Below are 25645 nucleotides of genomic sequence, written 5' to 3'. Positions count from 1 at the left end.
CCACTGGCAAGTGGATTATTTGGTCTTATTTCTGGACATTTCAGTGATGTGAAATGGAGATATTTGTTGATATTTTCGTGAAATTCGTTTATAGTGTATTTCAAAAATGCTAGCGAACGTGTGACACCATGACGTTTGATTTTGGAGAGTGTCAAAGTGTAACGTGAAAGTGGAACCAGAAAATTCCAGCTATGTCACCAACACCAGATTCACATGACCTACCTCAGGAACTTTGTGCCCCAGCTTTGGCCCCCATTGGTTTTACAGGGCTTGATACCTTGAATAACGCTGTTCATAGAGCTGTCTGGGATGCCTTCAGTAACGCCCGCACGCCGGAGCGTGCCCCAATATCATTTATGTTACTAAGTCCTGACCAAGAGTTTCCTCCTATGAAAACCAAAGTATGATTCCCATTTTTATTTGCATTAGTCTCCAAAATAATGCTAGTTTTGTGCCTTATTTAATGGTGTATGTTTCATTCTATATTCCAGAGAAATTCATACGAATGGTATGTACCGAAAGGTATATTGAAAACTAATTGGATGGACAAGCATCTCAAAAAGCTACCGGCTGTTGTGGTCATTTTTTATGATTTGGATTGGGACGATCCGCTTTGGAATGAGAAAAAGCAGGAATGCGCGTCTCGGGTGCAATCTGTGAGGTAACTTGAAATCCTGTGACTACGCCCACCTATCTGTCAATAAGAATTTCATAGTTTAGATCAAGAATTCCTTGTTTTCAGTTGCAATACTCTATAATGTCATATAATTAAACAGAAAATAGAAATTTTGCTGGAAAATAAGCTGGCTGGTTATTTTTAGCGTACCACTGTGTTGTACGTGACAAATGTTCCTAATCTGTGCAGATGGTTGCTACCTAATTATGGGGATTATGAAATGTGGGGTGGCAATTAATTTTTTCAGACGTGCCACATAGTGAATTAACTAGTTCTCTGAAACATCTTGTTACTGCCGGTGGTCATAAGGGGCAAGGCTATGATTAGTGATTAGCTGGATTCATAAAAGGTCAGGTCTGCCCTAATCACCTTGGGGCATACCCAAAAGCAATAAAATTATTATGGTGGAATGAGTATGCTTCGATGATTTTCATATTTAGAATATTTTGCCCCGCTTTTGTTAATGGAAGTTTGCAATACAGGTAATATCCCAGAAAAAGATTTTATTTCTCTACCTTGTAGCTTTTCTTGTGGACCTCCAGAGGAACTGATCTTCCAGATGAACTGATGGAATTTTTCTCCTGGAAGAAGTTACCTGCCAGACAGGCAAAACTTTTTAAAGTAAAACTCGACCACCATGCGATAATTCAAGGGATTATTATTTTGGGTAGGCCGAAACTCCCTAAGGAGATTGAATGGATTCTATTTTCCCATATTGGTCTTCTTAATCTGGTCAGGTGTATATTTTGATTAAACATAGCTGCCTCATTGTCATAATATTTCTAAGGGAGATAGTTTTCTCTAGATTTCGAAGCAATTCAGCCTATGCACAGGTTTTCAGCCGACCCAACTGCATGTATTGGCACTGGTGAACATGTTCTGCTGGGAGCTCTATTGATACTGGTAAGTCATAATGCCCTGATTCCTTTGTTGTTTTGGTACCTTATAGGGCAGCATTGGAGGGGCGAGGCTGCCGTATTGCTGTTACTCTGCTCCAGCAAGCCTCTACAGCCCTTCCCAGTGGTGAAGATGTCATGGCAATTGAGAGGGGGAATGCACTTCGGACTGCTTGTGCTCTCAATGCAAAGTCCCTCTTTGTACTTCCTCATGGGGACCATCTCCATGGATATATTCTCAGGTGAACATATTCCTCAAATGGTTTCTTCTCACATTTTTTTAATTCCCTGTTTTAATTTCAGTTGATATGTAAGCTCAGTTTTTTTCTTTAAATGATGAACCTGGATATTTGGGCTTGAGAAAGGCCTACCATACATGTTCCGTCCTGGTCTCGAGGCTTAGCCTTGAGGCCGGAACTGCGCAGTTTGGCCAGAGCCTCAGCCCTACCATATACGTTCAGTTTGGCCTCAAGGTCTGAACTGTTCAGTCCAGGACTGAACAGTCCAGACCTTGAGGTCAAACTGAATATGTATGGTAAGCCTAAGTGGGATATGGGATTGTGTCAGTAACCTATATTAATACTTATTTTTACAATTGAAAGAGGACCCTACCCAATCAATAAATTGAGTATGTATGTGTTAGGAGAGCTCAGGCCCCTATAAATTATGGCTACATAGGTGTGATGAGCACTTGGCTAGTACTTAATCAAGAATGACTTGTCAGTTTCCAAACTGCATGTGAAACTAACTTCATGAACAAAACTAATTACATATTTGGGTACATTGGGAGGGTGATTTTTGTATGCATCTCTTTTGCTACATGAGTTATTTAGCTGTGATGATGTTTCAGTCAGTTAAAGTTTATTGTGCTTTTTCTTCCTTCTATTTAATGCTGAGAACATACCTACCTGTGTATGTAATGTTATCGATGATAATTACATTGGGTGTTTGTTGCTTCCTAGAAAAATATGGAGAATGATCTGGTGTTTTCTCTGCGAATTAACCATTGTTTGAAAATAATGGTTATCTATATGTTTAAAATTTCATTGTAGTTGTTAGAAGATCAGTTTTAAGTTGTTATGCTTTTAGTCGTAAAATTTTGTGCCTGAATTCCATTTTTTAACTAATTGGTTTATTATTAAATTTCTCAGGTTGGAGAAGGCCTTTTTTGAGCTGTCACAAACCTATTATCATCAGAAAATCAAAGGAGTGAGGAGTCACCTGGATCAATTGAATAGAACCAGTCATCATTATTTATTTGTCCGGCATCAGTTCAAAATGGGATTTTATTCTGAATTGAAACAAGATTATTCACTCGCTCACAAGTCAGTAATGAGAATATATATGTGGAGAATTCATTATATTTAACTTTTAAATTTCATTCTGTCAGCTTTAAAGGTGATGTTAATAAATAATTATGTCCTGTTCTTACCATAGGCATTATATGAAGGCATATGGGCACTTGCTTGAGCTGCGAATTCTTGAGAATAACTCGTCAGAGATTAGAACTGTTGGTGGATATATAAATTATATTCTGTGCCGTCTCATGTTCCTTCACCTGAATTTCTATAGAGAAGCAATCACCCAGTTCAGGAATCACATTGATCAGTTCCGTACCCGAATGTTTGGACCCCGAGAGTTGGAGTTCGAACACCATGCCTGGATGTGCAGCCAGTAAGTCATCCATAATTCTGTAGACATATTTGTGCTGACTCATTATTTCAATTGCTGGTTGTTGATGTACATAGGACTGTAATCTCTCCAGTAAATGTTAAATTCAATTTGCTTTTGGCAGTGTTTGTTCGTTGGACCTATATAACCCAGTTTGGGCCAAAATTTGTGTGTTTCCATCACTGCTGATATTCATTCTCATGAAATTCCTAATTTGTGTATATGAAGAGATCATGTATAGCTTGGAAGGAAGTATTGGGCTAGCTGTAATACGTAATTTAGTTGCCCATTTACCATTTAACTTTAATTTTGTTCGGTGTCTCAACTTCAGTGATTTTCTCATTATCAAAAAGCATGGAATTTTGAAGTTGTGGAAAAAAATTGTTATTTTGTGAATAGCAAATTTTTTGGAAGGTTCAAGGCTTAAGTGAAGATTGCTCTTAGAATTTAGCAGTTGCGGTACAGGTTGATGTGTTGGCCTTCTTATCTAATGGACTTGTTCAAAGTCAGGTGGTGACACACATTTTCAGACTGCCTGATCCCTGCTTGATTGCTGTGTGGTGGGCAAAATTTCATTGGAAATTATTTGCTTTATTCCTAGGTTTGGTACTTTTGGTGATCTGTTTGATGAAGCAGTTCGTCGGGGTTTGCCTGGTATCCAAGTGCAGCACCCTGGATATTATTATCAACAAGCTGCTTTGCATGCTGTGGAGAGGAAGAAATCATGCATGGAACTGTGCAAGGTGATTAATTTATGGCCTATTGTATTTCTTAAGAAAAAATTCTACCTTTGTGTAACAGTTTTCAATTGTTACTTTTTGTTACTTTCTGAACGTGAACTGGTATATACCTGCTAGAAGGCACTGGTTATAGTGTAAATGAATAATAAGAGGTCAACTCAGATCAATTGGCACTTCACTGAAAGAACATCACATGAGAAGGTATTGTTGCTGAGAGTACATAGGTAAATATGTGTGGTTGCCAACGAATGAGACAAAACATCAGCGATAAAGAAGTATGCATAGAACACAATTGAAAATTACAAATAACAAAATTTTTCCCTATAACTTGGCAACAACACTTTTATAATAATAGCAACTTTTTCCCCTTTACTCTTGGCTTATTGATGTTTATGCTGTGTTAAGGTTGAAGCATTTTCCCATGCATAAAAGCAAGAGAGTGTAAAAATAGTGCCAAGTAATATAAGAAATATCATAGTACAGTCCTGGATGAAAAATATTAACCAGTCGAGCCTGGACTGAGGACACCACTCCTGAAGGCTCTGTCAGTGGTTGCAACTTGCAATTTTACGGTGCTGCTCTCCTCACCCCATGCTTGTGGCGTCTTTTCATAGCACTCTCACCCAAGACAACGTGTTTGGAAGGAAAGGCCCAGCAGAAGGGTCAGGAAATCACCCATTCTCAGGGTGAATACTCGAAAAAGGTCTAGGAAAAGAAGGCTTGGGCAAAATTTTGGAAATACAAGCTCTTTTTCATGAAGAAGTCATCTCAAGTAACTCACTGCCCTATTTGCATTACACACACTTGTTTTGGATTGTAGTTTGTACTAATTATGCATATGTAAGAGTATCATTTATTAAATAACTCCCATCAATTGGGATATACATATTTATGATGCAATGGAGGTGAGAATATTGTTGATGAAAATTGTCCTTCAAGTAATGCCATATTTGAATTTTGTGAGATAAGAAAAAGTATAGAAAGTCATATCCGGCAATATGGAACTTGAGATTTTGCAACTTAAAATTTTGATCTTAAATGTGACTCTTTCCTGGGGCGGAATTCTGTACACCGTACCGACGATTGTCGGTGTCGGTAAGCCGGTCCTACCGATAAGTCTCGGTACGAGCGATTCAGGTGACACGTTTTACCGACGATTGTCGTTATCCCACCGACAGTTGTCGGTAAACCCGTCGGTACATACCGACGATTTCAAAACGCTCGGTAGGACCTACCGACAAATTTTTAGCAACATGGCGGACTTTTGTTTACACTTTTCGGCCTAAGCTGACGATTTTAAATCCTAATCTACGACGCTAGATCCGTGGAAGCGCTCTAATTGTATGTTATTTATAATAAAAATGATTGATTAAACACTTGAAACGTAAAATTTACATAGTAGGAGCAGTATTTAACTTTACCAATGTTACACGTATATTACATTATGCGTTCCAATAGCGTAAGGTATTTTACATTATAAATATTCCGTAATTTTAAGTATGTAACGTATTGCTTTGCTTTTAAATTACTCACAACAAGACACGATAGGTATCTATTGTTGATTCGTAAAGTTTGGATCCGAAATTAATTTATATTTTCAATAAAAACGAATGCCTATTGATGCACTTTCAATGAAATATATACGTGGACATTTCGTTCACTTTCATATTAACTTCAATACCCTATGTGAGCATCTGAGAATGGGGTTTATAATGAAAATAACTCTCCTACCTTCGTAAGTACTCTTGAGAGCATCAGACAGCAACGACGAAATAGAAAAAGCATATTGCTACTATATTTTAGAAGAATATAAATGGCATCACTTAACTCCTCTCACTCTTTGACGTCGTTACCGGTGCACAAAACTTCCCGTAAAATTACTCCTGAATTTACTTCACCATACTAACCAAACACCGTACGGGACTTCAAGATAGATTTTCATTATTACTTAAGAGCACTGATTGTGAGTAGGTACGTACCGTGTATTCCATCGGTAGAAAGGGGCAAATAAAAAGAATGATTGCACGAAACAAGGAAACATTTAATGAATTATTCATCATAAAACTACAAAAATTTCATTTCAACACGAGAAAACCTTCATACTTTCAACGGTATATCACAAATTAACACTGATCAAGCATATTTAGTCAAAGTCATATCAACGCAAAGTTTGAAATAACACACAAATGGTATCAAAATGCAAAAGTTAACACTTCCAAATAGATAGCGTAAAGTATGTCACTCAAGTTCACAATCACAACACTTGACGCGATGATACTGATGATACCTTCCGTGACATCCGCGGAATCTCGATGTTTTTCTCAACGAATCTATTTTAAATAGCCCAAAATGTGAATTCAAGCGACAAAAATGTTTTCTAATTAAAGAATTACCCTTGTGGAAGTATCGGACTTACGGCGAACAATGAGGCAAACGATTTAAACAAGCCGTGGCTCAAGATGAAGCTACATTGTTACAATGCTAATAAAAATAATTTCGTCACTGCTAATCCCAAGAATACAATTATAATAAGCGTAGGTGAACAATTATGTAGCAGACAAAGTCCTCTTCAAGACAATTATACTTGAAAATTCCAATACATTGAGCACCAAATGTTGCCGGTGTTCTTCTATCAACGACCGTTGAATCCTTGAATATAAAGGCTTTTTTACTTGGGCTAGAAAAAATCCGATGGTAAATACAGCAAAATCTCGGAATACAAGCCACATCGCACCAACGGGAGTAAGAAATTGTGTTCGCAGAGTGATTAAACATCGTAAGTATCTCACAAAGCAGTGATCAACTCTTTTTAACTTCTTCGCGGGCTGACGAATAACAGATGGCGTTTTCGGAGCCTCATTTGTTTAATGCAAAGAAAGGAGAAATATGATTGGTCGAGGCGCCTAGCCTCGCGTGCGGGTGCCACTTTCGTACCGACAAAAGCAATACGTCACGAATTTGTCGGTTGCACCGACAATCTGTCGGTAGCGGCGTTTTGTGAATCACATTTCTATCGGTGCTACCGACGATCGTCGGTAGCTACCGACACCGACGATCGTCGGTATCCGTGTACAGAATTCCGCCCCAGAAGTTCAAATCCTAAGCATCACAAATGATAGTGGGCTGGTTGAATGTTGGGATAAACAAATGCTTTGAGAGATTGTGTACCTATTCTTGTTTACTTTATAATCCTTCAATATGTTTTCAAGTTCCCTCTGTGCATTAAATTTGAGTGTAAAATGCATTTATTGTTTTGTTTTGTCTTCACCAGGATGTGGAACCTTCCCCACCAAATGTTGATCCTTTTGCTGGTTGGCCTCAGCCAGATTTCTATGGGCAGAGGCCATGGAGAGTAGGGAAGGCAGTTGGAGATCCTTCAGACCCAGCAAAAGAGAAAGAAGGGATTTTGGCTCTGCAGGCTAGAGAAAAGGCAGTCAATCACTCAGTTAGTCTCTAATATCTTTCATTGAAATTTTGATTGAAGTTCCTGGTATTATGTGATAGTTATTTATAATTTTTGTATGTACATATATTATAACTAAGATTATATCTTCTTTTGGCAATGCAATTTCAAAAACTTGAATTTATTCCGTGTGTGAAGAGCTATGCTAAGATTTATCGATTGATTTATTCACCATAAAAAGGACAAGATTACACATGTATGGGTTTCGTCAAGTTTAAAAAATGAAACAATACAAATAAGATCTTTGTTAAGATTCTAGAATAGATTTAGGGAACATCTAGGGAAAAGGGAAAGTCATAGAATAGCTCTGTGTGAATTGAATTGATGGTTTTTTTGGATATCATCCTTAATTCCATGTATTGATGTTATGTCTAATCAATCTGGAGATTATTTAAAACCTTGATTTAAAATTCTTTAATCCATCACCAGGGGGTCAGAATATAATGTTGAAATTTAATCATTAATGTTCTTCAATGACTTTTGCATAAAAAATATTTGTGTAAGAAATGAAAACTCTGCAATATATTTGTCCTCAATCTAGAATTTGCTGTGGTGAAATAAATTTTCTTGTGCTTACTTGAGCTCTTGTGAAAAATGCCAGTAGTCTTTTGTGAAACTGGTCGGTGAAGGATGACATGAATAACTGTGCTAATTACTAGTCTTAACTGTGGATAGATTGTCTGTTAATTGTCGCTTCACTTTCAGTCATTGATCATCTCCATTCTTGGAAGTGCCATTTCTCAGTTCAAAACTTACAACTGCCCCAGAATGAGAAGACATCTTGTGATTCAAATGGCTGATGAGTACTATTCATTCCAGGATTACACCAAAGCTTTGGCGTGAGTTGTTTCTTTTATCCTTATCTTTGATATAGATACCAAAGTAATTGGTATTGTTTAACACATAGCGTACCGGGGATTTAGATTCCTAGGAATGCCTATTCTGGAAATATGTGCTTATTAGGGCATAATGCCTTTGGTTTAAACATGGTTAAAAAGCTAATGTTTAGAATATAACTTTACCCAATCAAACGTTGTGATGTATCAATTCATAAAAAATTTGTGAATTTATCAAAAATGGCTGGATTTTTTAGTAGGGCATAGAAATTAGGGGCCGGCACTCAATGTGTTAAGGTTTAAAACAAGAGAATTTGGGACATGCAAAATCCAATTAATATTATTTGTACCTCCTTGTTCTGTTTCCATAGATCTGGTAGAGTCATGTGATTGGGACATTTGCAACATGAGATCTCCAGCGTTATTTCCATGCAGCCATGCCTTACATAATTGTAATCTTGCATTCCTCCTAATTCCATGGAAGAAATAAAAATGTTTTACTGATTTTATATGGTTAAAAATAACTCACACATGGGTGTATGCCGCGTGATGGTTTAAAGGGAATTGATTATTCCCTTGAAAAAGTGACCAGCAGTCGGTCGCGAAACGTCGGGGCTATCTCCTTTACGACACGCGGCATACACCCATACGTGAGTTATTTTTAACACGTTGCGTACTGGGGTATTTAAATTCCTAGGAATTCTGGGTGGAGGCGTTGAGATTGGAAATATGTGCCTATTAGGGCGTAATGCCTTTGGTTTAAACATGGTTAAAAAGCTAATGTTTTGAATATAACTTTACCCAATCAAACGTTGTGATGTATCAATTCATTATGAATAACGAACAACAACTGAAAATGTACTAACGAATGCGTATTGTACACTTTAAAATTGTTTCGGTTGACGTGCCTAAATGACGAGAATCTTCGTCATCCATCCGGAACGTTCGGGAAGAAAATGACGAGAATTCTCGCCATCCGTACGCAACGTACTAATATTCATTTATCACATATTGAATCATTGAATTCCATAAAATCCTCAAGCCTGCCCCATTTGTCCACATGCATCAGTTAATATTTCATTAAATTTCATGAAATCATCTATGCATTTCATTTAGTAAATAATTCTAAATGTTAAATTACATTAAAGATATCTTCCTTTTTATGCAAATTTTGTATGACATATGAGGAGAAGAGGGTAATTTATGGCTTAAAAAGTTGAAGTGATAACTAAAAAGTGAGGTTATTCACTTATCCAAGGGCCAAAAGTCACTCAGAAACAAATCACAGATCTAAAAAAAAAACAAAATGGCCGTTTCCCTGTGTAATTATGGAATTCACTATTCTGTAGGTTACTTGGGCATGTCCTGTGGGAGCATCGCAGTGAACGCTGGTGGTTACTTCTGACTCATGCTCTGAGCAGGGCCCTTGTGTGTGCTTACCTCACAGCTAGCATCCAGGAGTTCATTGCGCTGTCTATTGAGGCTCTGGGTCCTAATGTGCTGTTATCTCAAACTCGGAAAGCAAGCATTTTCTCTAATCTCTGTAAGGTTGTTAAGGTAAGTGTACATCTCTGCGTTTTGTATGCTTTTGTTCATCCCTTAGCTCTACATTTTGTTTAATCATGTTTTCCCACTAGGATTGAATCTTCATTCTTTTATGAAAGTAAAAGCAGTCTTATTACCCTATTGGGTATTGGTATTCCTCTAAGCCACCGTTTCTTCAATTTATTGAAATAGTGCTCATTAGTGTTATGATCAGTGGTGGATCCAGGATAGGAACAAGGGAGGGGCTAAGTGAGGGTAATCTTTCACAAATTTACAGACAAGCAATGTAGCGTGAGCTAAAAATCACGGAGCTCATAAAAAAATCATTCAACCTTAGTGGCTGCCACAGACAAGTAAAAAATTAATGCAGCTGAAAATTTTATCATATTTCAAGGGTATGTGTATGAAGATAATGAAAACAATTTTTTACAATTAGATTCTTCAAACTTGCAAACTTTAAAAATTTCTGTTATTTTCTGAATACACGTCTTACCTCTTACATTCATACATGATATGGGACTTTTTAGTATTAGTAAGTGATGGCGGTAAACAAAACGTAAGTGATGGCGGTGGGTTGAAATCAAATCCTTGCGCTTTTTTCTTTTCATATTCATTGAAATTGAAGCCCAGAAAGACATTAATTTATAATGCCTGTTATGAATTCTGGTATTAAAAAATTTAGTTATATTTTTTTTCATTCCTATAAACAGAGAGTATCACCTGATTTGGATGCAGAGGTTGATGTAGTGCCTGTTAGTGCCAAGGAGTCAGCTAAACACCTTTGGGATGCTGCAGCTATTGCTAACAATGTACCCTTGGTGCCAGTGGACATGGTAGGAGGGGGCATGGCATCTCTGGCAGAGTGCCGTGCACGGTTTTCAGCACCATCCCTCCGACTGGATGAACAAGCCAAGGTGGAAGTGTATGTCAGGTGAGGCTGGTATTAGGCTTGTTACATCAGACCTGACATTTTAGATGACTTATTGTAAGCCTTCGGCTCTGTGCAAAAATTATTTAATTTTTTATTTGATAAATTATATGAATTATGAGTTTTACTTGTACCAGGACTGAAACATGAGGTATGAACTTAAAAAGTGTTTCAGCATTGTTTAAGTAATTCTTGTAAGAGAGAGAGAAAGTGCACATATTTTTTTGGAGAAAAAAATGTTAAGAGCCTAAAAAAAATTGTCTATTAAAATTCCTAGAATCCTAAAATGATTTACACTCCTAATTTCAAATTAGAGAAAATTACAGCTATATTTCAATGATAGTTAGCTATGCATATCAACAATGCATGGTGGCGGTGGCAATTACGTATGGTGGTGGTAAAGTGGGCTCCTGGCCTGACCGGCAGAGCACATTAATTGACGTGCTCCGTGTCTTGGCTTGATGCGACCATGTCAATTAACATGCTCTGCACTGAATATGTTGACTCCCGTTCTGCTAAAAATAAAAGCTTTCACCCAGCAGAGTTAAGCTAGTGTCTATTCTAAGTGCAACCATGTTTTATTTAAACCCACTGAGATACAAGTTGAGTCAGTTTTGATTAGTGCACCACGTAAACAGCTTTCCCATGGCTCCATCTGTCCCGCAGATGTGGGGTTAGCCATGGGAATGAGACAACTTGTACTGATTTTCATGTTGATACCTTCAGGTTGAATCACCGTCGACTTACGTGCATACTAGAAATATGATTATCTTTTTTAGATGACCCTGGAAGCCAAAATTTTGGTACCGAAGGATTTTTAATGGCTTATTTGGGTGTAAATTTGCTGGAGTGACGATAAATAAAACATTGGCAAAATTATAGAAAATATTCCATTATAGATAGATATTCCGCTGTCCATTTTTCCGGATTAATAATCATCTACTATAATCACATTTATTATTATCTAAAGAACAGTGTCGCAAATTATTGAAAACTTATTTATTATTATTTATTAGCATCTCCATGTAGCACGTCCACTCATGTGACTTGAATTGCTGCACCTGCCACAATCTTCTCATACGACAGTAATTATACCTCTGACAAGTTGTGTAAGTGAAGTATTTCATGTCATGGGACTGGTCTAAGTGAAAAGTTTCATGACCGAGGTTGGAAATTCATGAGATCATATGGGGTTATTTACGGGACCTTAAAAATAGGTGTATAAGTGTGGTCATCGTGTAACTGAGGTTCTACTATATTCCAATGATAGATGATGTTTTTGTGATGAGTCAGTGAGATTGGAAAATTGTCAGGGAAAAGTGATGAAATTAAAGAATTGGATGACTAGCCCTCTTTAATACCCTCGGATTTACAAAACGTGGAAATCTGGCTCCCTTCAACTATTTAACTACTGGTTCTAGTGTTTTGTTTAAGATGACTGATATGGTCTCTGTTATTCTTTTTGTATTTTAAAATGTTTTCAAATTGTAGAATCCTCTCGGGACATAAATTTAGAATGATAAGAGTAATTTTCTAGTCATTTTGTCCTTACATTGGTTGTTTGCATCATTTCCATACAGGAGTTTGTGTGAACAACCTGTGTCCTTTTACCGACTGTCAGTGGTGATAAACGGACCTGCTCAGGGACCCATTCATGTTGTTGTTGCTGAAACGGGCTCTGCGGGGGAGACTGATGGCAGTGCATCTAACTTGTCTTTTGAGTGTGGTGAGGTGAAACTATTCACTGCAACATTCCCCTTGGATTCTCGGGATATTGGAAAGACAATACAGGTACTAGGAATTTCGTTTTAGTATTTTTCATTTTATTGTTTGTCGGTAATAAAATTATTTGAAGTGCTGATCATTTATCAGGTGGTCGTGTTTACCTCCCTTTTAAAAAGCCAGTAAATATTGTGGTAGTATTTAAATTAATTATTGCTTTGATATTTAATACTGTTTGGTTTTGATTTGGCTAATTTTATGTTTACTAATTATCTTTGGACACAGCTTTTTGATAATTGCAATTATACTAAGAATGGTTTTATTTAAGTTTCATATTTCAACTGAATTAAATGAATAAACATGTGTAAAACTACATGTAATTATTCCTTACTGTTAAGTGGAAGTGATAAAAAGGATGAAATTTCTTTGAATTGGTGGACATATTTATTCATTCTTATATTCTTTATATTCATTCTTTGGTCATTATGACCAAGGTGGCAGTGAACGTGTTAATAATGGTACAATATGCCAAAGCATTGGTCATGTTGCTTGAAATTAAGTTTGGTCTTAAATAAGGTAGTGTTTTTTGCTCATTATGAAGGGTCTACAGGTAACACTGTAGGCACTGTCATATTTTTACTTTGAGAAATATTCTTATGAAAGAAAATTGTTGGGGCTGTTCCTATTAATTTCCTTTGGCTGGACACCTTTAAATTGTGTGCATTTACTCAAAGCTTTTACAGAATTTTTCTGTTGTTTATAATTGTAGAGCAACAGTTTTTGGTGATAAACTGAAAATTTTACAAGTGTAACTGTAATTTTATTGCAGATAAGTTCTACATCTCTTCAGTTTGGCCAAGACAGTGAAAGGTTCATAATTCTTAGGTACCTAGCTGTCGGTGCTGGAGAAAGTTTCACTCCAAACACATGTCCTGAGTTGCAGAATTTCAGGTATTACTGTTTTTCTGCTTTCTTTGCATTATAGTGTCTATTGTTGATGGTTTGATGCCTGTATGATGATGGATATTTTGGTGCGCTGTTTTCTGCTCATCATGATTGTGATGTCTGTGGAATTTGCATTGCTACAGACTGTTTTCATGCACCTTGTTTTGTGGAAGAAATATTCATTTCTTGGCTTTAAGTGTAGTGTTTAAAAATCAATAGGGAAGAGTGGTAGAGAGAGTGTATATATCTGTTGTTATATTGTGGTAGAAAATTGATTTATCTCTTCATTCACGAGAGAGATTTGTTTCATATTCAAGCCTTTAAGATGGGATAATTGTTAATCCCAGTTGCGTATTATTACTAACCAGCAGTTCTTTAAATTTCGCATGAATTTTTAGTCAACTCTTGCTATTTTAATGTCTTTCAATTAAATGTTATAAATATGCCCCATCAGTCTGTGAAACATCGACGTATTTGCTGCAGTTTTACCCTTTGGAGGCTCACCTCTGATCTGTACTCCTCTTGAGGCTAAATTTTGTTTCACTGTTGTTACTGTTCAGAAAAATGAAAAGAGTAAATTAACTTGTTGCATGAATTCTGTGAGCTGTAACGTGCCGTGCCTGAGCAATGGCTGCCTTAGTTTGTGCCACAGATTAACATTGGAAATTTATGTACTTTTAAATGGCTCTTAAATGGCACAATATTCTATCATTAGTAATTCAACAAAATTGTATGGCTCGTCCTAATGTATGTATTTTGGATATTATCAATGGCAATGAATTTTATTTTCCATTCTTAGTGGAATAATTTCCCATTGTAAAGTATTCACTCGAGTATTTGTGTTAGCAAATGTATTGTGTGAACAAATTTAGAGGTGGTATGAGGATGGATATTTTGGTGCGCTGTTTTCTGCTCATCATGATTGTGATGTCCTTGGAATTTGCATTGCTACAGACTGTTTTCATGCACCTTGTTTTGTGGAAGAAATATTCATTTCTTGGCTTTAAGTGAAGTTTTTAAAAATCAATAGGGAAGAGTGGTAGAGAGAGTGTATATATCTGTTGTCATATTGTGGTAGAAAATTGATTTATCTCTTCATTCACGAGAGAGATTTGTTTCATATTCAAGCCTTTTAGATGAGTTGTTATTCCCATTGTTTTGGAGATTGTTAATCCCAGTTGCGTATTATTACTAACCAGCAGTTCTTTAAATTTCTCGTGAATATTTTAGTCAACTCTCGCTATTATAATGTCATTCAATTAAATGTTGTAAATATGCCCCATCAGTCTGTAAAACATCGACGTATTTGCTGCAGTGTTACCCTTTGGAGGCTCACCTCTGATCTCTACCCCTCGTGAGGCTAAATTTTGTTTCACTGTTGTTACTGTTCAGAAAAATGAAAAGGGTAAACAAACTTGTTGCATGAATTCTGTGAGCTGTAATGTGCCGCGCCTGAGCAGTGGCTGCCTTAGTTTGTGCCACAGATTAACATTGGAAATTTATGTACTTTTAAATGGCTCTTAAATGGCACAATATTCTATCATTAGTAATTCAACAAAATTGTATGGCTCGTCCTAATGTATGTATTTTGGATATTATTAATGGCAATGAATTCTATTTTCCATTTTTAGTGGAATAATTTCCCATTGTAAAGTATTCACTCGAGTATTTGTGTTAGCAAATGTATTGTGTGAACAAATTTAGAGGTTCAGTGACTTTTATTTTCTTCTTCTCTAGGTCTTCGCCCGTTGGGAAAATACGCTATGATGATGTGAGGCCCTTAGGCTCAGCTGTTGTGCTACCTCGCTGCCCAAGGCTATCTGTTCACACTTCATTCATATGCGATCCACCTATTTTGGTTGGGGAATTCTTTCCTGTCAGGGTGGAGCTGGCAAGTCATGGAGAGGAGAGGCGGCTAAATTCATTGGTGCTCAATGTGCAGGTAGCTGGCGACCCAGTCTCTGCATCAGGGGCCACCAATGATGCTGGAAAGGATGCCACATTGCTTCATCCTCAATCGCAAAAGAGTAAGACTTTGAATAATTTAATTATATAATCATGTAATTTGTATTAACACATTGCGGGCAGGTCACAAGTTTACTTGTGTTTCACACACCATCTGTTATGGATGGGTCACCAGTTAACTTGTGTTTTCTACATTCTGCCTTTACATGCCACCCGTAATGATGGATTGTTACTACTTTGTCTAAGGACTGATTACATCAATAGACAGTGTATTAAACCCAATGCCCTTGCTTTTTTGTTAGTTATTGAGTAATTAAATTAATTACAGTTTATTGCCAAAAGTAAGCTTGCTGGGAAATGTACCCAGTCACAGGGGTAAGTTCTAGAAAAGAAAAACATCCAGTCTTTAACGTGTTAATATATCATAATTGCCTGTGTATTTCCTTCCTCTTTTGCCCTAAATCTCTGGCAGAAAAATGTCAGGGGCACTATATTCTAGTGCCAGTGACCCAGGAGAACATCTAAATATAAGAGCATAAATAATAGGGTTGAAAACCACATCTTTTTTAAGGATGCATTTCATATTTGTAATAGTGGTCCATCACTTTGCTTTTCCTGTAGCAATCATCAGCACCACACCCACGTATCTGCAGCAATCAAGTGACCTACAGCTAGTTCTGATTTCTAATTCCTCCAAGTCTCAAAGCTTGGGAAGTGAAGTTATTCGGACAGAGTTTTATGTGAGTGCTCTCTGTCCTGGGAAGCGAGAAATTTCCATCAAGGTGAGTTATTTTTTGTCATTGCAAGGTAGTCATTGCTTATAAGTATTCTTATCTTCTTCATTTCATGAACTATTATGTATTAACCTCTCCTTGTAATTTTATGCGGTCACATTTAGAGACCATTGATAAGTTACTATTGACTATGATAGCAAGGTCAGGCCAGGGGAATTGAACATTGTGGAAGAAAATGTGGTGGATTATAATAATCTTGGACCGAGGATATTAGTAATAGAAATAAATATTTCACAGAATCATTCTAAGATTTTGGCAGCATAAACTTTAATTTATACAGGAAAATTTATTGCTAACAAAAATGTTTTTAATTTATGATCAGAAATTAGACATAAAACTGGAGAATTATAAATTAGTCATTGCATTATCATGGATTATGGATTTAAAAAAATATAACTGCCCATGGAACTAATTAATGCATTTTAATGTGAAACTGATATTTGTGCTGATCAAAGTGTGTGTTCTGTGCTAGGGATCCTCTTGGGCCAGTTGTTCTCAAGTGATGCAGCATAGTTGCGTTCTTTGACTTCACAAGTGCAACGTAGATAGTAGAGAACGTCAGTTTTTTTATCGTCTGTATTGTTAATATTTCTATTTTGATCCAAATCGGTATGTAGTTTGGGGTAGATCTGTATTTTTGTGGAAGGTTGGCTACAATTCATATCGAAGCTGTGGGCACAGTACTGTGATTTCAAATCAGGGAAAAGCTAGGGTAACTTATCCATGGTATGAGGAAAAATTTATGTCATGACATGCAAAGCAAAAGAACCACCTCAATGTTCTGGCTCATTGGTTGGCGCTCAAAGGGTTTAGAGTCTGTTTTGGTTTATATTGCTCATATTTACATGAACTTTCGGTCTACAAATTGAAGTTTTTTGTTGTGAGCTTACATATCACCAGCATTCTGAGAGTGAGGCGCACAGCTGTCTCTCTGATGGCCCAGAGCTGAAAGGATTTGAAAAATCAGGGGATGTAGGAATCTAGTTATACATAATCTCATATGTATTTATTTTTCAGGCATTGTATGGCTTTGAAGGTGAGGATGAATCTGAGAGGGAGGAGGCAGAAACAAAGCTGGTACTGGAGGCCCTCGACCCATTGTCAGTGTCAGTCCAGATATTATCTCTCGGACGCCTGGACACACTCTCGAGTACCCTTTTGGGGGAACCCTTTATTTTTGTGCCTCGAATTACCTCCCATGCACACTGCACCCTCAGGATAACCTCCTCATATTTCAACCTTGTAAGTGTTACACGTGTTTGGTTCTAATTTTTTTGACATTGAATTTCCACTGAACTTGTTTCTCTGTGAGATGATAAGACTTCAAAGAGTAGATGCTGGAAAAGAGAATCCTCAAAAATTTAAAGATTTTAGTGAACCAGTCATAATATTACAGTTTAGGACCTCAAATCCAGAATCCGGAGATGCGGAAAACCAGAAATCCGGAACGTTTGAAAATACCTCTGCGTAGTGTTTCGACTTGCCACCTTGTGGCACCACTCTTCGAGGCTTGTTCTGGGATGAGTAGGAAGTTGGCACATGTTATGAACATTTGCTAACAATCTAGGCAGGGAATGTAGGGATCACAAATATCGAGTACAAGAACCTGAATGCATTTATAAATTATGTAATTAATTAACAAAATAATAGAAGGATTTGCCCAGCTTAACTGTCTAGTTACGGAAGGTATCGATAGATATCACAATGTCTGCTAGCGAATGCTATCAACGACAGCAATTGAGCACGAAGAAAAAGATGTATTTATTGCTTGTTCTCATTCAGTATTAAGCACGTATAGTTTATGCTGGGGAAGCTACGGTTGTGATTTATATTGCATTAAAATTATCAAAAAAAACGGTACCACTTTTTCCGCGTGCTGAAGACCAGAAATCCAGAAACACTTTGGTCCCAAGCTTTCCGGATTTGAGGTCCTCAACTGTTTCTTTAGGTATCACCAACAATTATATTTATCAACATTTCAGAATGCTAACGCCTTACCTAGTTAAGCTCTCAAGTTTTCCTTCCTCTCTGGATGTTTTTGGGTTTTTGAGGAGCTATAAAGTATGGTGATACATAGTAGAAAATATAGGTGAATAAATAAATAAATTTTTAAGGGGGCCAGTCTAGACCAACGTAACCTGTAGTTTCAGACCTATTGCCTTGGGCTGAGTTAGTGGTTGTGAATTTTATTTCTGGAATTCCTAAATGGTTAATTCTTTGGAAAATTTAATGAAATATTAGTATGCGTGCTGCTAAGGTAGCACAAAAATCCTCTTCACATCCTGATGCCTGAAAAAAACTCTTAGATCATACCCACGTTGAGATTCACTGGTGTCAGGTTTCTGAATTAACCAATTTCCTCTCTAAAAAGTATATGCATTCACTTGGGATGGATCGCATGGAATCACTTTTGGTGACTTTGGTGAATTTGACTTTTCCCATTCCTGCACCAAGTACTTCTACAGAATTTTGATTTTGGGTATGGGTGAAGGAAACAGATTATAAAGTGTCTTTTTATATCCCATGCAGGCAGAGAATGTGAAGGCTGTTGGAGTGGGAGAGGGCTTTGTCAAGGGCAACCAGATGTGTGGGCTGGAATTGGGCCCTAAGGAGGGTGCTACTGAGGCCCTTGTGGCAAGAATTGGCGGGGGAACCACGTCTCCTGGAAGGGATGATCTTTCATCTCCCACAGCCTCAACCACAATGGCCACCGGCACTTTCTCTGTGTGCTGGGTGCGTGCAAGCAAGTCTCCATCTCCAGGAAAGGAACCAGGAAGTGGGTAAGTGACCTCAGTATGCTCAATTCATATTCATTTTTGTCTAGGAAAATTGCATTCTTACGTTATGATTCATACTCAACCGTTTTGGAGCATATTTTTTAAATGTTATGCTTCATCCTCAATTTATTTTTTATCTCAATGCATTTATTGTGTGCCAATTAAAAAATTGGTGTGCAGGTTGTTGCTAGTTGGGTATATGAGAGCAGGGCTTGTGTTCATTTGGGTGGGTGAAACCACTAAATTCAATCATTCTTCTCAAGTGTTACAATTTCCTAAATTTATTTTGGCACATTTCATTGTACGTATTGTTGTAATATTGTTGAGTACATTTCTTCTTCATGCTATCAAATTTTATTTTGAGGTGGAAAATAAATGTTATTTTGGGGTGGAAAATTAAATGATTTTCATTTAAAATTTCTTAATATTTTTTACTTTTGGTGAAATTTGAATGGTCCAATCGATTTCATTCTTATAGTTTACAGTTTTATTTAAGCCTGCGGTATAAATGATTCTGTACGAAAAATTGCTGTTTGTAAATGTTTGTCAATGAACTCCATTGATTAACTTTTTAGTGTATTGGTTAGCGTAAATTTTTTTTACAGTGCTAACTCTGAGACGGGGGCGGATTCAGCATCAAATTTTGGGGGGACAGGGTCATGACCGTAATTCGATGAGCATGGAATGTGGGAGATAGGGACATTCTTCCTCTGTGTAAAATTTTTTGTAGGCAGTGCTACGCTCTACGATAAATGTAACTCAAGCTTCTTTCACATTTGGAACTTGTAGCCATGAATTTGCATATACACTCCTTTTGCTTAGGATATAAAAACTATCAAGCCGATAAAAGTTGAAAAATGTGTGTAAAATTTGTGGGGTCTCATAACTCATGTGTCTTCCCCCTAATACTGCCCCTGCTCTTGAGACAACTCCCGTATATGTTGAATATAGTCCCCCCTTTTTTTCCAAAAATGTCCGTAGTAAAAGTACTGGGGGGACTATATTCAAACGCATTTTTAAAATTATTTCCTGAAACTGAAGTCTCAAAATTAGGGGGGGGTGGACTATATTCAGAGAGGGACTATATTTGGAGAAATACGGTATTTATATTCATTGCAGTCTAGTAAAGGATGGTGCAGATGGAAGCGTGGGGGACTCATCGGCTACGTCACCCTTGATGCCGACGGAGACCTCTGTGCCACTCCCACGAGTGAGGGTGGACTGGACGCCCCTTCTCATTGAGGCTGAGCTGCCTGCCCACGGGTGGACCCGAACTGCCATGCCTGTTTTATATCGAATCCACAACTGCACTCATGGACTTCTGAGGCTCCAGCTGTCCATGGAGGCGAATGATGCTTTCATGTTTGCCGGGCATATACAGGTGTGTACGTTAGAGGCCACAAAAGTAAGAGTAGCTATTGTTTATTACAAATGATATTTGTTCCATGTATGTGCTTCTAACGTACTATCTTCATTATCATCACTGGTGAACAATCCTAAGACTGGTTTGATGCAGCTCTTCACTCAAGTCTTCTATCAGCCAATCTTTTCACACCTATGTATTTCTTCTCTTTCACATCCTTCTTTACCTCTTCCATATATTCAATTCGAGGTTTTCCTTTTCTGTTCTTGCCATCTAATTGTCCCTCGATGATTGTCTTCATCAGGCCATCATGTCTTCAAGGTTGTTCTGTCTTCTTGTCAAGGTTTTTATGAAGCTTCTCGTCCCCCCTACTCTTTTTAGGACTTCCTCAATACTTACTCAGTCAACCCATTTGATCCTCATCATTCTACTGTAGCACCACGTTTTAAGGCCTCTATCCTTGATTTCCCCATGGCTTACAATCTTCAATCTCAAATAAAGTCTAATGCTAAATAAAAATGGAATATGCGAGTGTCTATGCCTATAGAAGTGAACACTTTATCCATGTAAAATTTTTATTTACTCTCACTTATCAATGCCGCAGGGTTTGTGGCTTCAACAGATAAAGTATCCTGAGTCACTAGGAGTTTGCGTTTGCAGCTCCATCCATTTTGTGTTGATGAAACTCATTTTCATCAGTACTTACATACGTGCTCACTTTTTTGTCTACATTCGAGGCTTGTCAATAAGACACGTTCTCTAGTTGCCCCAGTAAGGTTAGCTACCCTAATGGTATGATGAATTAAGAGCACTGTTTATTGCAGTGGTACAGTGAAGGCTTTTCATAAATAAATAAATAAATAGAGCTGTGGCAAAAGTAAGATTTAGTTGTACAAAGGGAGAGCAATTTGGTAGGTCTGTGAGAGTAACAGTGGCTGGTTCATATTTGATCAAAATTGGGGAAAGGTTAAACAATATAGCTGGATGGCATATGAATGTTTCCCCAAGGATCTAATTTTTGCTAATTGAAATTGTGCTGAGTTAGGCTTGACTGTATTTTCAAGGTTGAACAAAAAAAACACAGTACAGTTTCACAAACACAAATGGTGTTGTCGCTTAGTTTTTACAGCTTTAGTGTCATTCTCAAGACAATCTTTGACAATTCTCTTGAGAATGACAATATAGCCATCAAAACTAGTCGAGAGCACCATAAAGTTAGTGAAACTATACTGTGTTTTTTTATTCTACCATGAATATCTTCTCATCCACCAAGTCATACCTAGTACCGTTTATGTCTGAATATAGTCCCCCTTTTTTTTCCAAAAATGCCCTTGGTAAAACTAAAGGGGGGGACTATATTCAAACACATTTTTTTAACTTTTCCCGAAACTGAAGCCTCAAAATTAGGGGGGGGGGGGAGTATATTCGGAGAAATACGCAAGTTGATTTCATGTGATTGTATTTTGTTGACTTTTCTCCCTCTCTTCATTCCAGACTCCCCTGTGCATATTGCCGCACTCTGTGGACACTTTCACGTTCAACCTGTATCCTTTGCTGTCTGGCCTTGTTGCTCTCCCACGCCTTCGTCTCTCTGTCCAGGGAGGTAGGGGCAGTGGTGGTGACGATGACGGTGGTGGGGATAGCAGCCGCCAAGGTGATGGGGATGCCTCGAAGGCTGTCCAGATTGGGGGAGATGGATTTGCGCATTGGAGGGATAGTCATGCAACTCGCCAAAGTCAGCTGAGGGATCTTCTTGACAGGTCACTGCCCACCCATGTATATATTATGGTAAGTATCAGAATTTCTCTGTGCATATCTCCACGACATGAAAGATAGTGCACTGTTTTCCAGTTGTGTTGTTTTGTCAAAATTTGTCCATACAGTAGACTCTCATTATTACGAAGTTCACGGGGCCGAAAAACTGGTGGTTCGTAATAACGAGGTTTGTATGCACGTTTCTTTTAAGAATCATCGACAGAAAAAAAAATATTTTGTCAAAATTTCTTGTCTCTTCAATGTCCCGCGGTTATAATCTTCAGAGTCAAGTGAATAATGCAAGCGATTAAATTATGCGCGAGTACTCGATATACGAAAAAGATGCGTTCCGAGACCTTGCTCGTTAGTTGATAAACCCATGCAAGGCATCAAGAAGAGTGGTTATCCTGCAGAATGCAACACTGAATCACAATCGTGCGTTAACACATTCAGTGCGGAGCACATCAGTTGAGTGGTCCCGTCCAAGCCGAGATATAGAGCACGTCAATTCTGCCGGTCGTGGGCCTTTCTCTGCCTCCGTACATGACTAATATCCACTTCCGAGTCTTCCGATCGTGTGCATGATCTTCAGCAAGCTTCCCTCTTTCAACCCGTGTGCGCTGCTTGTAAATAGCAGTATTTAAACAGAAGTTATGCCGCGAAAACTTCTCTCTATTTTCCTTTCTTATTTTATCGGCCGATTCTGATGACGTTCATGAAAATCGGGCCCGCATTAAATGTGTTAACTCATGATTGTGACAAACTGATCTTGCTTGCAACGTAGACGGAGCTGAAAAAAATCACTGTCCGCAGGAAGAAAGAATAGGCGAAACACTGAACAGTTCCTGATTTCACACCATATTAAATGATTCTTCGTCCAGATTATGACCAAAGTGCGAGCTCCTCTACGCCACGTTATGTGGCATCGGCTAACTCCAAAGGTGCCAAATTTGAAATTTTGGGTGTGTTTGAATTTTTCAAATGTTCGTAGCTCTGAGAGTTTGTAAACCTAATGTGCGTAGGAAGAGGACTAATTATACGTCCAATTTATGAGCATTATTGAGTGGGTCACCTTAATTCCACAGGAATGAAACTTATTATATCATGTTGTGTGCATTTTGAAGTATCTCCTAGTGAAGAAAGAACCATAATTGATGCTGTTGGGCACAGTGAAAGAAGAGAACTAAAACGTATTTCAATGATTATAGCGTAGCGTAGTGTATATCCACCAAAATGCCATTGCTTTTTTGCGGAACTTCGTAATGAAGTTCATTTTGTAACCGCCGGGACCGGGACCGAGGTTAGTAATTTTGGAATAACAAAAATTTTGTAATAAAGTTTCTTTTACTGTAGATTGGAGAGGGCTTTTCGTCGGGACCAGCAATTTGCTTCGTAATAACGAGATCTTCATAATAATGTTGTTCGTATTAACGAGAGTCTACTGTAATAGGAATTGATTTATGCTCAAATTTTAGCTATTCAAATCGAGTGAACTTCATCTGTGTTTGGCTCTACTCTCTTGAATGCTCTACAGATGATGGGAGTGGTGGGTGCTTTGTAATATTCTCCTCATTTATTCTCATGGGTACTTACTATGTTCATCCAAAATTGATACTTATCATTTTGGGAAACCAAACCAAAATTTTATAGTAGTTGTACATTACTTCAGACCTTCTGTCATGAAGTTATTTGAACCCTTGGATTAGTCAATTGATCCAGTAAACAAATACATATTTTAAAGTCAGTTTATATGGTTTTCAAATGGTAAATGAAATAGAATGAGAAAATTTCGATTGTTCTGCAAGTGTTTGCAGCGAGATCTTATTATTGGCATTTCCATTACTCTTACTTTTCATATTTTTCTTGAATATTTTTTTCTAATGAGTTCATCATTTAAAAAACTGTTCCGGAATTCTTCTTTTAGAAGGAAGGGCCACATGTTAACATTCCACTTCATTGCGATTCTCCATTGTGATTTTTGAACACTAACCCTGATCAGTTAATTACTACAACGACACTAATTAAATTTTTATCATTGGGATGTTATGCAAAAAAACTCAGGTTAATTAATTGGTTGTGAGTTAGGTTGTGGAAGTGAAAGCCTATACTGTTTCATCTTTATCATGAATTTTTATATGAATTATAAAAGTGGAATTTTTTGAAAAATTAATAATTAATAAAGATACGTGAAAATCGCACTTTCATTTTTATTTTATCGCACTTTCAATAACAGTTTATCGCATTTTGTAGCTTCTATTTTTTATTTTCATAATGAGGTAGATGACGATAACATGTAGTGAAACACAATTATATGACAAAATACAGAATATTTTAAATAATTATGCTGTATAACATTAATAAATTAAGGAATAAGGCATATAGTGACGTAGGTGTAGCTTGCCCGTGCCCATTTGTAGTTCACGGCTACGTAGAGTCCCAGCCAACTAGCAGCTGGCCAGTCACTCACATGCTGTAAGCGGTGAGTGTCGGCGGAGCATTTAAACTGCCCTCGGCACAAAATGTATGAATTTTGCCGTTGAAAAGGCAAATTTGCGTAAAAATACCATAAAAGTCCAGTCATTGCATCTATGTCGCATTTATAAGCTCACATCGCATCTATATTGCATTTGCGATTTTCACGCATCTCTAATAATTAATAATTAATCATTAATTGAAAAATTAATAGTTGCATAATCGTTCACCTAAGATGTAGTATCCTTGCCTCTTCATGTTTTTGTTCCTTTTGTCATTCAAGCCCCAGGCGAAGGGAAAGGCTGCTTCCTTGCCATCAACTTGAGCCACTGAAGTCTTAGGGTTTCATCAGTCGCTTTGAGAATGGACTTTTTCTATCCTGATGAAGTAAATGAAGTTGTTAGAGGCTGTTCCAATTATCAGAAATTATTTTTTATTGTTCCCTTGTAACTCAGGTGGACACATTTGTGATAGAGTGAAAGACTTGGGAAATGTTTGGACATGGGGGTCGTGCAAAGTGTGTGCTTTCTCATCAATTGTGTGTTTGTTTATGGGATGAAGTAGAAGTTCAGACGTTGAGTAGTGATTGCAATCGGCACTTTGATAGGTAGCACGTGCTTGGAGTAATTGAAGAATCATTTTATGATGCTGTTATGTTTAAAATACCTCTCACATAAACAGTGAGAGTCAATGTGGTGAGAATACTCCCTGTAATTTTGTCCACATTTGTGACACAAGATGTACATAAATAACAACTGCAAACCTGGGAAACTTTTATTAAGAAACATTCTTTCATTCCTAAATCCTTCATTGTCCTTGAAACTCTGAAATTATTTTCTGGATTTTTAAAGTCTGAGTTTCGGCGTATTTTTTGTTTACATATACCATTGACCATAGTATTTATGTACCATTATTATGTCTAATACAAGTTCATGTTAGATAATGTTCATGTTAGAAATATTTCTATATGATTCAGGCTAGGAATTTTGTGATTTTGAACCCTTATTGTGCTAGTCCAAATTCCTCCTCAATCTACATTATGTTAAGGTTGTATTCTGTTACTTGTGAAGAAGAGGAAGTAAAATTTACCTTATTTA

General features: G+C 37.4%; 1 protein-coding gene across 1 annotated transcript; it reads left to right on the top strand.

Annotated features, from left to right (window-relative positions):
* On the top strand, positions 1–25333 carry LOC124158963 (trafficking protein particle complex subunit 11). Its single transcript, XM_046534405.1, has 19 exons — positions 1–401; positions 492–661; positions 1626–1814; positions 2724–2897; positions 3010–3246; positions 3845–3986; positions 7255–7428; positions 8152–8285; positions 9632–9839; positions 10538–10758; positions 12336–12546; positions 13307–13428; positions 15160–15449; positions 16009–16169; positions 17199–17423; positions 18711–18961; positions 20078–20339; positions 21816–22109; positions 24832–25333. Exons 1-19 carry the CDS (start codon positions 192–194, stop codon positions 24871–24873), a joined length of 3717 nt encoding a protein of 1238 aa, XP_046390361.1. The 5' UTR covers positions 1–191; the 3' UTR covers positions 24874–25333.
* The last annotated feature ends 312 nt before the right edge of the window (positions 25334–25645 follow it).

This window comes from Ischnura elegans, chromosome 5, assembly GCF_921293095.1.
Source record: "Ischnura elegans chromosome 5, ioIscEleg1.1, whole genome shotgun sequence".
NCBI lineage: Eukaryota > Metazoa > Arthropoda > Insecta > Odonata > Coenagrionidae > Ischnura > Ischnura elegans.
The sequence above is the reverse complement of the archived record's forward strand: the minus strand, read 5'-3'. Positions and strand labels throughout refer to the sequence as shown.

Coding starts and splice junctions, on each gene's coding strand:
- LOC124158963 (XM_046534405.1), top strand. CDS start 192: ATGTCACCAACACCAGATTCACATGACCTACCTCAGGAACTTTGTGCC. Junction 10,759..12,335: donor AAGGTGGAAGTGTATGTCAG/GTGAGGCTGGTA, acceptor ATTTCCATACAG/GAGTTTGTGTGAACAACCTG. Junction 13,429..15,159: donor CCTGAGTTGCAGAATTTCAG/GTATTACTGTTT, acceptor CTTCTTCTCTAG/GTCTTCGCCCGTTGGGAAAA.